This window comes from Petromyzon marinus, chromosome 47, assembly GCF_048934315.1.
Source record: "Petromyzon marinus isolate PM22_M1 ecotype Great Lakes invasive population chromosome 47, UKy_Petmar_22M1.pri1.0, whole genome shotgun sequence".
NCBI classification, from domain to species: Eukaryota; Metazoa; Chordata; class Hyperoartia; order Petromyzontiformes; family Petromyzontidae; genus Petromyzon; species Petromyzon marinus.
The window spans coordinates 10,275,709-10,289,851 of record NC_133713.1 but is presented as its reverse complement, the minus strand read 5'-3'; the positions used below and the strand labels follow the sequence as shown (position 1 = coordinate 10,289,851).

Here is a 14,143-nt window from a genome sequence, read left to right as displayed (position 1 = left end):
ATTACTACTATCGATTACTACTACGAAACCCGGTCACCCGAGTTCGATTCCCGCTCGTGTCCAATAACAGTGGTGAATATCTGAACCAGTCCTGGACCTCCCCGATGTCGTTTGAAACGATTCCGTGCTGAGGGTGTGTAAACATCAACACTGGGGATACAAGAGTGGTCGGGCGTAGTGCCGATCACACCACCCTCTCATGCGCCATTCCAGCCTTCAAAGATGCTCGCTCACAACAATAGCCCCAACAGGCTGAACGTGAGCACGCAAAATAAATTCCCCTTTTCAAACATCAACTTCAGCCGTTTCATAACACGAAAACAAATTAGTTTTTCGAGAGGGCGTGACCTGGCCCGGTGAGTGAACAACCACGCTTCACGGACCGGACTGGCTGCTTGCGATTACCACACGCTAACTTAAAACATCAGATTTCTGTGCTTCCATCGTCTGGCAATCAAACGCGCGAACGCCCGTCTCGGCAGCTTTAGTCTCCCCCGGTGCGAGTGGCGGGGGTCGTCCGGGCGTGGGCGACTCACATGTCCACGCAACACTGCTCCTTCACCGTCCCCTCTGCGTCCACCACCGTGTAGCGTGTGGGGGCCGTGCAAAGGACTGCAGACACACAGACAGCGAAACTTCATTTGCTCGCCCGTCCGTTTACTCTCCGACTTGTCTGCCCCGCTACCCATTCGCTCGGTTGACCCTCTCACTCACTCGCCCACTCGCCCACTCGTTCTCTTATTCTGTCGCCCGCTCACTCGCTCGCCCACCCACGCCACTGAACATCACGCCGAGACCCACCCGACCACCGCCCGTTTGCCTCCTGCGCTCGTAGTTTGACCCGAGTCACTGAGGCATGAAATGGAATCTTCAACCACGATGTTTAGGCATGCAACGAACCATTGACACACATCCAAATTGATTCTTGTGCTTGCAACAAATGTATCGACGTTGAATTTCGTATGGAGCCAACTGTGATAATCGGAGGTGCGGGGGAAGGACAACAAACTAAAAACTAAATACATCCAATAGAAAGTGCAAGTATTATTTTGGATTTGTATTGTTTTAACTTTCCGCTTGAAGGGGTGTCGTGCCAGTGTCGTGCCAGTGGCGGATCCAATGTAGGGCCGCGGATCTAAAAACCCTGGGAAGTTTTTCGATCTACGCGGCCGCATCACGCCTAACAAACACAGGTGCCACTTGACGGCGCCGCCGCCGCCTCCGCCGCACCCTTGAAGTGCAGGGGGAAGTCGTAGGGGTTGTAGATGGTGAGGAGCTGCTTGTGCGAGCGCTGGTCATCCGCAAAGAAGCTGAGCTCCGTGGGGAAGACGAACACGGGCAGCACGAGTCCCCCCGGCACTGAGGCCCCCTCGCCAGCCGCCTGCTCGCCGCAAACAAAGCCCGGAGTGCGGTCAACAACCGGGGGGGGGGGGGGGGGGGTGGGGGGGTGGCAGAGTGGCCCGGGCAAAACAAAAACAGATAATGCAAACATTTGTAAATTAGACTGTATGAATGTGTTTACTGAAAAGGCCGGATGCTTTGTCAATTAATAGACCGTTCATTTTTGTACCGTACTTCCTTTCATTGCTCCAAAGTCTCCCCATTTGCTCCCTGCCTTCATAACGTAGAATTATTGTTTAAATCCTGGGTGCAAATGGGAACAGCCTGGCAAACATTTCTCCGAAAAGAGGGCATATAGAACGCAGTCTGTCCTCCGCCAGAGCCGTTTCGCCGGCAGAATGATGTTGACCTTGCCGTGAGTAAACGGTTGCTTTCAAAGAGCACTGTAGAAAAAAATATATAAATAATATCGCGTGCGGACACAATGCCCTGAGTGTTCGAAAGGCACTCCCAGAGTGTCAGCGTTTCACCTGCCAACCTACAAACAGAACCCAGTATACAGTCTCTGCCAAGTGCGGAGACCTTCATGCAGTTCCAACGCTGCAAAAGTGAAAAGGTGAAATAGCAGAAAGGTGTGCAAAGGAGTTATGAAGACGTGCATACTTGGAATTGCTACAAGAGACAGGGAGAGTTCACACACGTAGGCTCTCGCGACCAATATTATTCATAATTTAGGTTTCTGGGTTAGATCGCGTGAGTATAAATGTGTCGTAACCCTCCACCACCCGACACAGCCAATTAGTAAGGGATTTGTCACGTAAAAAAAAAACGCCAAATAGTTTACTACTTCAGCCCACCGGTGTGTTGGAGAGTAAATCCACAACATTTACAATTTGATTACCGTGACGTTTCGCTGGTAATTAGATCCAGCATTATCGGGCGATTTGACGACGTCATCATCTGAACCCAATCAGGTGCAGAGATCAGAGACGGAGGAGGGGGGGGCGATTATAACGCTGAAGTGTTGTGTAAAACTAATTGTTACTGTCTTGATTTGGATCTTGATTTGAAGCTTTCGTGACTGCAGGAATCCATACTCTTTGGTTCTTTCGGCCAAGACTAATTCGAGAATCCATTGAAATTGAGAGAAATACAAATAATTTTAACCGCTCTGACAGCTACATGCTGAGTGCAGCCTGGAAGCGTATTATTATGTAATACATCTTACACTTTTAATTCCGTATCGAGGAAACACGTCCTAATTAACTAATTACGAACCTATTATACAATTATAACAGCCCCCCCCCCCCGCCCTCCTCCACCTCTGATCTCTGTAATTACCAGAGAAACGGCGTACTCAAATTGTAAATGTTGTGGATTTACTCTCCAACACACCGGTGGGCTGAAATAGTAACTATTTGGCGTTTTGTTTATGTGACAAATCCCTTAATAATTGGCTGTGTCGGGTGGTGGATGGTTACGACGCATTTATACTTCGGCGATCTAACCCAAAAACCTTTATTATGATAATTAACACGTATCGCAAAGAACACAAGCATCGTTCGAGACATCGTATCGACCGCTGATAAAAACACGCGAGCTTGAGGAGAACACATCGCGAGTGATCGAGACTAATGACAAGAGCGGCAGCCAAAGCAGGGGAACACGCCGGAGGGAACACGCCCGAGAGGACGTCCGCTGTGTGGTTGGAGCGACGGAATCAGCTTGCGGGCAGGAGCTCGGCGGGACGTCGCATCGCAGGGCCGAAAGAGATGGCGTCGGCCTGGGGAGGCCTTCACCCCGGCAGTGGATTGATCGTGGCTGACGACGGCGACGACGACAACAGCTGCGGACGAAACCGTGTGGAGGCAAGCGTGGCGATGCGCTGGTGCCGGTATAATTACAGGGAGGCACTGCGCCACGGCTCCGGTTACGTACAGTGAAAGCGCGCTTGTCCTCAAGAGCACGCGGCCTTCCCAAAACAGGCGGAGCGTATATTTCGTCTCGCGCGCGCCCTGTGCATGAACGCCACCTGTCCCGCTGTGATTCCACCACGAAGCGCTGCTTAAACTATGTCTGAAAGCAGTCATAATGCCTTACAACAACAGCAAAACATTTTGTTTTCGTCGCAATTATCATCACCAGCTGTGGTCAATTCGCTGCTGGATGAAGGCCTCTCCAAGTCGCGACAAACTCACCCAGCACCTGCCTAGAACGCAGCATTCCTCCATCCCTGTGGCAGATGCAGCGACATCACTGGACTTTGGTGACAGAGCAGCTGACTGCGGTTCAAAGCCTGAGTTTCAGTGACTTTAAGATGAATTTAGCTTTGGACTCACCAAGGGGAGACCGAGGACACACAAATCAAGAGACGTTTGTTTTTTGGGTTGCCACGTCTTCCGTAGTCTAGAATGGAGGTGGCCAGGTGGTCCAGCAGTCAACGCACTCAGCCGGAACAGCCGAGATCCCGGGTTAAAATTAGAGTTTCAACCGCCCATGGTTAAACCGTGCTCACAAGTGTCGTGGGGTGATGGCTTCAACCAAGTCACCGATGAATGAACAAAAAAGACAATCAGATATTATTTTTTTCCTACTTAAAATTGGCAAAAATTCCAGCTGTGGCAAGTTTAAATATTGGTTGGACTGCCATGCTGGCTCTATTAAGAGATCTGGCTGAACACTTGCTCTCGTGACATAACACCAATGTCATGATTAAACAACAAAAAACAAAGTTGGAGCTTGTAGTGACTTTTGTAGAGTTTAAGCGAGGCTCCTTCCCGACATTCGACCTGTGATGGTGACAAAACATCGCTTGCTCTGCGAGTACGTTTCCTGTACGAAAGGCTACCTCGGTAGAAAAAAAAGGCGATCCTGAGAACAAAACACCGGGACAGGTGGCAACTTGAGATCCCCTGGTCACTTGAGGCACCACCTGGCTGTGGTATTTCCAGACTGGCTCTGTGGGGCTGGGGGTGCCGGGTCACACGGTGCACCCATGCGCGATTGGTTGCTGTGGAAGTCGCAGCCCGCCACCGCCAGTCACACGCATTAGTTAATGTATCTGCAATAGCAACAACAACAACAACCCACAAGCAAACACCTTGTGAAAGACTCAACGCAGAAGATCCCTGGATTTGATCTTCCAGGAAACTCATGGTCCACCCCAAACCGCATCCACTGCACAAACCATGGCAGCAGATGCGGATACCTGATGCACGAATTAAAACTTAAAAACTCTCCAGCGTGCGACTATGACCATCCAGAACAGACCATAGCACACATAATGACGCAATGCCCGATCCACAAATACGAAGGGAGACATCAAAGTGACACACTGCCTCTACTCCTGACGCCATTAACTGGCTTGACCACCCAAATGTAGAATTGTACTTGTTGCTCTGCATCTACATCAGCCATACGGAAGAAGAAAAAGAAGAAGAATAACACCAGCAGCAGCTGTGGTGACACCGTGCCGTGCTGGACCTCACCAGGGACGTGCGCTCCTCGGGAGAGGCCGAGCGGAGCACACGGCCCCCCGCCCCCCGCGCCGCTCCACCGCCCCCCAGACTTTCGATGCGTCCCTGCAGGCTGCGTCGCCGCATTCTCGCCGGCCTCCAACCGCCGACCTCGGCCGCCCCCGGCCCCCACCACCGCCACCACCACCACCACCACCACGCCTAGAGCTCCATCGTGGCAGCCATCAACAGCCCGGTGTGCTCGCCATCGTGTCTGTACAGAAGGAGGAGACAAGAGCCGGGATTGAAGAGACAGCTTGGGGGAGGTGGGGGGCCCTGGTAAGAGCTGGGTCAAGTGGGGGGGGGGGGGGGAAGGGGGTGGGCAGGGAGGGGGGAATACCACCCAAACGTTCAAACGGCATGATTCAATTCAATAATAGATCAGTTTTCGTTTCTATGATTTACAGCTGCCGCAGGAATGTAGAATTGCAAGTACTTTTGCAAAGAGAGCCACTGGGATAACCGAGGAAAGGCTTCGTCTTCATCTCCTCCTCATCTCGTAGGCTGGTGAGTGAGCCAGGGGTTGGCTACAGGAGAGCCCTGCTCAATACTAAGGCGAGAGCTCAGGAGACCGGGACAGTCTCATTGGCAAGAGTGACCCCGACTCTCCGGAATGCCAAAAAGAAAAGCAAACAAATCAAAGTGCTGTACAGCGTCGTCTTTGGTTCTTTCGGTAAAGTCACGTAGAATGAGAATAAAATAATAAAATAAAATAAGACTATAAAATTCTCACGACGTTTTGGCCACAACACAAGTGGCCTTCTTCAGGTGAAAAGAACAAAACTGTCGGGACAGAGCTTCAATGAACGCTGCTAAGATTCGTAGCGTCTTTTTAAGCTGGTTGAGAGAAGTGAGGCACCTTGACAAAGGGGTTTACATATCAAATAGGAGAATTTAGCATTGAAATTATGTGTGATATGTAAACCCCTTTGTCAAGGTGCCTCACTTCTCTCAACCAGCTTAAAAGACGCTACGAATCTTAGCAGCGTTCATTGAAGCTCTGTCCCGACAGTTTTGTTCCTTCACCTGAAGAAGGCTACTTGTGTTGTGGCCGAAACGTCGTGAGAATTTTATTGTCTTATTTTACTTTATTATGTTATTCTCATTCTGCGTGACTTTACCGAAAGAACCAAAGACGATGAATCCTTGCAGTCACGAAAGCTTTAAATCTAAATTTTACTGTACAGCAATTAAGTCAAAAGACCAACAACAACCGCCATTCGCCATTCGCCATTAAGTGGCGGTGACGTAACCACGGGGCTTGTGCCAAGCTATGTGCACATTAAGGCCACGTTAAGTGACGAACGTCCGCTTGCAGGAGGTCACGGGGCAGACTCAGGTGCCATGGGTCGACTGACTGAGATGACTGGCCGATGCACTACCTGTGCCACCTACTGTGCGGACAATAAGGCCAACACACAATAACAAACACACCATCACGTGAGGAATTGAAAATATTGCACAAACATAAAGCAATGCTCAATCAAAGCTAAATATTAAATTCCCTGCAGCGCAAATTGGAAGAGGGCGATTGCAGTACTACGTTCAAATGGTTTTAGACTGGTGACCACCGTCTGACCGTAGGCTCTTAATGATATAAACCTGTTAATTAAAATACCAGAAAGCATCTGGATCATCTACGCTATCTACGAAAGCATCTTGCTAAAATCCACAAACCGAGAATGTGAGCCCCTCTCTATAATAGGAGGCGCACTGTCAAATATAAATAGAAGGTAACGCTTCATTGATTAAAATAGATTGTTCCACTCGTGATAGAATTTTGCACGTTAGAAGGTCCCGCTTGTAATATTTACGATTTACCATGATCACTTATTTATACCATGCCTCCGACGCAGTCTTCTTTCGTACGGCTGTCGATGTAGATGCAACAACTACAATTTCACATTCAGGTGGTCAAGCCAGACAAGCGTGCCAGGAGCAGTGTATATCGCTGTGGTGATGTCTCCTTCGTAGTGGCACACTGACAAAAAATGGAGACAAACAAACATTTTGTCATGCCTCCAAATCCTGTTCGTGTTATTCCGGCAGTAAAATGGCTTTCTCGAACAATGTTTACCATCGGCATTTGTTTAATCAGGAAAACGACTGGGAATCTGTGAAAAAGAGTCTCTTAGCTCATCGGATTTCTCCGGGATAAATAAGGATTCCGATTCTTATTTGCGGATCAGGCCATTGCATCGTTATATGTTGTACGGTCTGTTCTGGATGAGCACAGTCGGACACTGAGGAGTTGTTTTATTTTCTATTTGTCCATCAGGTATCCGCATCTGCCAGGCTCTGTGCGGTGGATGTGATTTGACGTGGACCATGAGTTCGTGGGCTTCCCATGCGGTAGTACAATCTCGAAGTGCCAGACAAAAGGGGTATTGGAGCTATAAGCAAAGGGTGACTGAGAAGGGAAGCGATTGCAGATCAAAACGTGAGTAAACAACATTGAAAAGCTAAAACTCCGCTTGAGACTGCAGTACTGCTCTTCGTCGGAATTTGTAGACAAAATCTACATTAACGTTTCCTGAAGGCCAATGGTCAGAAATAATGATCAACTAAAACAACTAACAAAATAGTATACACAATACAAACGAGATAGAATGCAAGGTGCAATACATATGAGACAGTTCCAATAGCAAGTACACAGGAGATGATAGATAGTACCGATAAGGCAGCACCGACAAAATACCAGAATGTACAGATGAGACGGTACATGTATGTTACTGTATGTTGAACTTCTTTTGCACCGTACGCAGCCAACCGTGCTGATTGGGAGGTGAGGGTGGGAACAACAACAACACGCAGTGTTGTGTGCCGGCAGCAAGGTCCAAATTTACCAGATTCGAAAATTGCTCGCAAATTACTCACAAATTACTCAATTGGGATTACACACAGCGGCAATCACCGCCCCTTTAATCTCAGACTCTCGAGTCCGCTTTTGGGGGGCTAGGTTGCCGCGTCACCCTGTGCCGCACAGGGACAGCTGCCACTGGGGGTGCCCTTTCAAATGTGTTGAGTTGAGGTGCACGTCGCTTATCGTCGCGTGTAAAGCACTCCGAGACATCGCAGTGTAACAGACGGCACTTTATCCTAAATAAATCATTCTTCTTACCATTATTACAAACGAGACGGTGCAAATAAGGCAACGCAAATTATCCAGCGAGCACAACACAGAACGTGGAAATGAGACAATGGCGAATCTTTATATTTGATCATCACAAAAATTCATGAAAATTAATAGAAATTGGGAAGGTACGTGGACCATGAAGTAGAGCTAACATGATTCATAGCCCACACATATTACTCTCTCCAAGAATGACTTCCGATTTATACTATTTTGTCCCTCATTTTCTTACCGAGCACAGAATGCATCACCCTCTAAATTGCTTGTCCGACAGCCCCCACACGACTGCTATACGGTATTGGAAGGCCCTCATTCAGCAATGGATCTACAGCCATGTCCCCGATGACGGTCTCCCCACACAATGTAAGTCATGGCCGTTGTTTGACCATACTTCACCATGCTGGTCAGTGCGGGCTGGGGAAGTGGGGGGAGGTGATGGTGTTCGGACGTGACTTGCCGCTGGTGTTAGCCGTGGCCGGGAAATTAACTCAGGTCTTCACATCCACAGAGTACAACAGCATGGTCCAGATGTCTTGTGACCCCCATTTAATTATCTAAAACTTAATATTTTTCCATACCAATGGGTGTGAAAGCAGAAACGAATGAGCAAAGGAAGAAAAAAAATAGAGGTTAATGAATTTTGGCGGGGGGGGGGGGTCACAAGACATCTGAACCACCCTGTCCAGTGAATTTGCTTACCAACTTGCACCACCGCTCCACCCTGTAACATTTAAATCGCTTGTATTTTACTCCAGCGCCAAACAACACTTGCCCTTGCTGCATCGTACCGAACGCCAGGGTCTCCCCAAAGCCTCGTGACGAAGAAAGTTCAGACAAAGGGTGAGCTGCGTTTGGCCTTGTTGACATCAATGCTGCCCGGTGAATAGCGTCACGGAACGCGCATGCAGACGGAAAACATTGGACTCGAGTAAACACTTTCGGCACTTTAAACAAACGCCGTACACGCTCCCATGTCACCTCGGTGTTTAACCCTGTGATCGATAAATTGTTAAGTACATGTACACGCATCTCCAGTGTTCACGAGGCATGTGTCTCAAGCGTAAACTGCAGTGATTTTAATAAACTAATGTGAAACAATAAGTATTAATTTAACACGAATTTTTAACTGTTGCATTGAATACTTTTGAGTGTTATAAACTGCTTAACAACGGCAAAAGATACATGATTATTAATCTCAAGTGCTGAACTTGAGTGATAGCTAATATCCTAAAACGCTGAAGGTTTAACAACTTCAAGTGTTCATGGAATCATAACCCCAAATGTAAATCTTTTTTTTTACAAACACACACGTGAACTAATAACCGTTCATAATAAAAGTTTTTTGGGTTAGATCGCATAAGTGTAAATGTATCGTAACCCTCCACCACCCGACACAGCCAATTAGTAAGGGATTTGTCACGTAAACAAAACGCCATTTACGTGACAAATCCCTCACTAATTGGCTGTGTCGGGTGGTGGAGGGTTACGACACATTTATCATTACGCGATCTAACGCAAAAAAAACTTTATTATTAATAATATTGATCGCGAAAGCCTGCTACGTGGTAAACTAATAAGCGTTTAATCACAAGTGTGGACTAACAATCACGAATGTTAACGATCTGATCACAGCCCCAACGCGTCAAACCGGACAGGGTCGTTCACCGCCCAACAGCCTCGGGGTTGTTTTTTTAGCTGCTGAGAGAGAGAGAGAAAAAAACCATCCAAGTTTAATAGTCGGTTTGTTGATGTTTTTAAGTGAAAATCTCACCAGTGACGTCGTCAGTGGAATGTTGTGGGGGGTGGAAGCCGTAAGCACCCACGTGCTCGTGTTTACCACTCGGAACCCCCCAAACCACCCTCCCCCCCCCCTCCAAAAACAGCTGTTTATGACTGTCATTACATAATCCCTTGGGCGAATGGCTCAACATGTGCGCCTTTTCGTCACTGTTATTTTGTTAACACTACTACTACTACCACCACCACCATTATTTTAAATCAGCTCGTATGTGCAATGTTACGCAGTGTAAATATCCATGCTGAAAAGAAGCATTCTCGAGTGCGCATCGCGCAGGAGGTGGCGGTATCGGTGTTCAATTGCAGGATTTGTGTGAGTGATGGGGAAGGCCTTTTTCGTTTGTCTAGCCGTGGATTGAGCACGGCGACGACGGTTCAATTTTGAATGCTCGCTCTTGAGAAACAAAAATGTCACATCGATCACTTGGTGGCACGGATATCTTGGACAGAAGTCACACTGGCAGTGATGACGATGTTAAGATTGTTACTACAGTATTCACTGCCAATCCACTGCTGGATTTAGGGCCCTCCTCACACTGTCTAGGTTAATGAGGGATTGTTTGACCACACCTCAGCACGCTGGTGAGTGTGGGTTGGTGAAAGGGGATGGGTGGCAGCAACAGTTTTCTGATATGACTCGCCACTGATGTTAGCCATGGCCTGGAATTAAACTTGTCGTGCCCAGCTCACTGTGAGGTGCGCCAACCACTAACACAGCCACTGTTATAGTAAGACACCTTGCCTCAATAGTGCGAGCATGCACTGTTTAGCCTCTTAAATTACCATTTGTTTTAAAACCCAGTAAACTCCGGCTGCCAGCAATGTTCATTTTTCCATGCCAACACAGCACACTAAAATGTACACAAAAGCATTATGTCAACATCAGCTGCAATTGCTCTCAAGCCACATTCAGTACAATGTTACACACATTCCCTTACGTGCGGGTAAGTTCGTACGCTCCACTGAGATATTTTTTGTTAATTTAATCCGGTTGACTTTATTTAACAAGGCGCACATCCACAGATATTCACTATCTCTTGGAAAGTGACACAATTTCCAAACCAGAGCTGCCACATGCCCCAAACCACTGTACTATGTGTATCAAATGGCAGCCCAGCAGAAAACGCTTCACAGGCTACAGCTTTGATGATGGGTTAAACATTAAATGTTTTTTTTGTTACATGGACAGATACACATTTGTCTGTTACATACAATACGCAGTTTTCCAAACGCACACACATATACGTTGCCCAGCGGTAGTGAGTTAGCCACTTTTCAACGTTCGAATCCAGTGGCCACCCTGATAAATACTGCGGTAGCGTACGATCCAAAAATATATACACGCCGTATGCTTCACGTTAAAGATTCCATGGAATAATTCGCAAGAGTTAGGCCATTGAGTGCCGGTGTCCATCATTCACCACATTTTTGAAATCACTCGCAAACTACTCAATTGGGATTACGGTACGCAGAGCAACCAATCGTCGCCCTACTGCGAAGACTTGGCAGGTTCCTCCTGAAAAAAAAAGAGTCAAGAGACCTGCGTCAACAAGTGTAACGACAGTGTGTATGGCACATAGCGTTCGTCATGTCAAATTGTAAATAACGTCACGGACCCTTTACAGCGGTGGCACGCCAAGCCTAAACATTTTCGAGGGTGGCAAATTGCTTTCCTACCAAGAGTGCCGAGCCTGAAATAGGTTTTCCTGAATTGTTGCACCTCCGATTAGCACGGTTGGCCACGTACGGTGCGAAAGAAGTTCAACATACCGTACATACATGTGCCGTCTCATCTGTGGAGACTGGTGTTGTCTGTACTGCCTTATCAGCACTGCCTATTGTCTCCTGTGTATTTGCTATTTGTACTGTCTCATATCTATTGTACCTTGTACATGTATTCTACTCCAAATAACACGGTTGGCTACGTACGGTGCAAAATAAGTTCAACATGCATGCATCCATACTCTAAAGTTAAATATACACCAATGATTATGTATTATTTACTTACTTGCGATTTCACATTTATGGAGAGAAAAAAAATCTTAATTTCACACTTATTAACAAATGAACTGTAGTGTATATAGAAAAAAATAACATGTCTCAACATTTCAGGGGGAGGAGGGGGGGGATATATCCATTATTACACATCTGAGTGAGCCTTTGCTTTACATTATCACCACCACCATCATCATCTTCCATGGTCAACCCAAGCCTTCCGCTGCCCCCCCCCCATCTCTCACGGTCCTGCCTGTGACCCGAGCCACGTCCTCTGGATTTAGTGGAACTTCACGCGACGACGACCACCACTTACTTCTTCACCCATGCCGGCCAGCTGTGCCAGGTTGGTGAAGCCGATCGCGTGTGACGGAGGAATGCACCACCGCGTTACACTCAGATGACCCCCCCCTCCACCCCAGCAACTCGGGAGCTATTCAGTCACCCGGTGGGCACGCGATTACATTACCGCATTGCAATGCCAATTGCTTCACCGTGTGCGCGATGTTCACTATATTTTTACCGTTACAACATGCAGCTTTTAATATGCAAAAGGCGGTGTGTTACGTATTGCTAGTGTGCTATCACACTGGGGTCGAGTGAAGGGGTGAGTGTGGCGATCCATGAACCCGGCTAACCCATCCCTTCACCGCACTCACAGCTGTCAACCCATACACGGTATACCCCGTATTCTTGTACGTGGAAATTGAGTGTTAAGGTCCATACGGCGTACAGCCGTTTCAATAGGGGCACAAAAACAATGGGGTTTTGTCTGTTTGTTTCTGTTTCTCCCTTGTGATCCGACTGTGTGGGATGAACGTTGAGATTTATAGGGGCACGGTGTGACCAATAAGATCTGAATTGGTCTGTAATAAGGTAGGGGTTTGCCAGGTACGTGTGGTGACCAGCGTGGTGAAGTATGGTCAAACAACCCCCGTGATCAACACCGTGTGTGGGGGGGGGGGGAGCCTTAAGCCAGCAGCGGTAAACATTATCGCCCTTTACAGAGTGGCTTAATCTTATGCCAATTGGAAATTGTGACCAACCACAAACCTTTTATCAGAGGGCGACACTCGCAGAGGTACTGTGAATAGTTAAACGAGACGTATTCCACCCACACCTCATACAGCAAGCTCTTAACCAACCCACCGCCGTCAGTCACGGAGTTTGCTTGACCATACTTCACCCAAGTGATGGGGTGGGTGGCATTGGTGCGGATGGCACTCGGTGGCCGTGGTCGCCGTGGTCGGGAATCGAACCTAGGTGGCCGGGTTCTTAGCGCAGTGCGCCCTAACCACTGCTGCCCACCCCCCCACAACACAACAACACAGGGCACAGCATGCCACGAAGTGCGTGCAACTCTCGCCTGACAACGAAACAGGGTAAGGCGACAACAAAGACTGAACGCAGCACGCACAAAGTGATGCCTCGAATATTCAATTCGTAACCAAGTGAAGGGCTCATGGCCTTGACTCGTCTGCCACGTCCTAACGCACCTGTTCTGTTTACGTGACAAACCTTACGAATTGGCTGCGTCGGGTGGTGGCGGGTTTAACGACACACTTATATATTTTTACGCGATCTAATCGATAAAAATAAACTGTATTATAGATATTGGTCGCGAAAGCCTAAGTGTTAAGCTTACACACCTGTGCGGTACTACGTTGAACTTCTTTATCACCGTACCCGCTAATCGGCGGTGCGCTGACCCCCAGCCTCCCCGAGATACGTGGGTTACGTGGCAAGGGTCACACTCGTGACCTACACACCACAACACACAGCCGGTGACCCCTTCAAACAATGGGTCAGGGTGGTCCAGGACCTCAACCAGATCTCCCCTTGCCCCAGCAATCACGTCACAAACCCGATAGCAGTGACCTCTTGAAGCATGGCCTGCAAGGGGCAGGGTCACGATCAGAGATTGACCACCTGATCCTGAGACCCCCCCCCCTCGCGCCACGCCGAGCCCCGGGGGAGACACCGAGATCAGAGGCATGGCGATTGTCACCATCATCCCGGCGATTGTCACCATCATCCCGGCAAAGCGAAGGGGGTCACTCACCTCCTCTGCGGCCACTCCGCCTCCTTACGCTCTCGCCCCCCCCTCCCCCCCTTTTTTTCTCGCTCTCGCTCGCTTGCTCGAGCCGCCCTTTAGTGTCGCCCCTCTTGCTCGTTGCCGCTCTTAGCACCGCCGTCGACGATGTCGCGACATCGAGGAGAAAGGCGACTCGCAAACAACTACACAGAGACAAAGGAGCCGCGATTTGAAATCCCACACCAGATACGGGACACTCCGCTTTCTCCTACGGCCACGTAACCCCCCACCCCGCAGCGGCCATCTTACTCAGGGAGAAACCTCCTA

At 48.5% G+C, this 14,143-nt stretch overlaps 1 protein-coding gene across 2 annotated transcripts in view; it reads right to left on the bottom strand.

Moving 5' to 3' along the window:
• Positions 1-14,143, bottom strand: part of LOC116952616 (motile sperm domain-containing protein 1-like) — a 20,152-nt gene extending 6,009 nt beyond the window's left edge. Inside the window, exons 1-4 of one of the 2 annotated variants that reach the window (XM_032972148.2) lie at positions 13,844-14,143; positions 4,830-5,070; positions 1,231-1,381; positions 537-612 (exon numbers count right to left, since the gene is read on the bottom strand). In XM_032972148.2, the coding sequence (XP_032828039.1) occupies positions 537-612; positions 1,231-1,381; positions 4,830-4,943 (341 nt within the window). In that variant the 5' untranslated portion in view covers positions 4,944-5,070; positions 13,844-14,143. The remainder of the gene's footprint in view (positions 1-536; positions 613-1,230; positions 1,382-4,829; positions 5,071-13,843) is intronic. The other variant, XM_032972150.2, reaches the window with a different exon arrangement.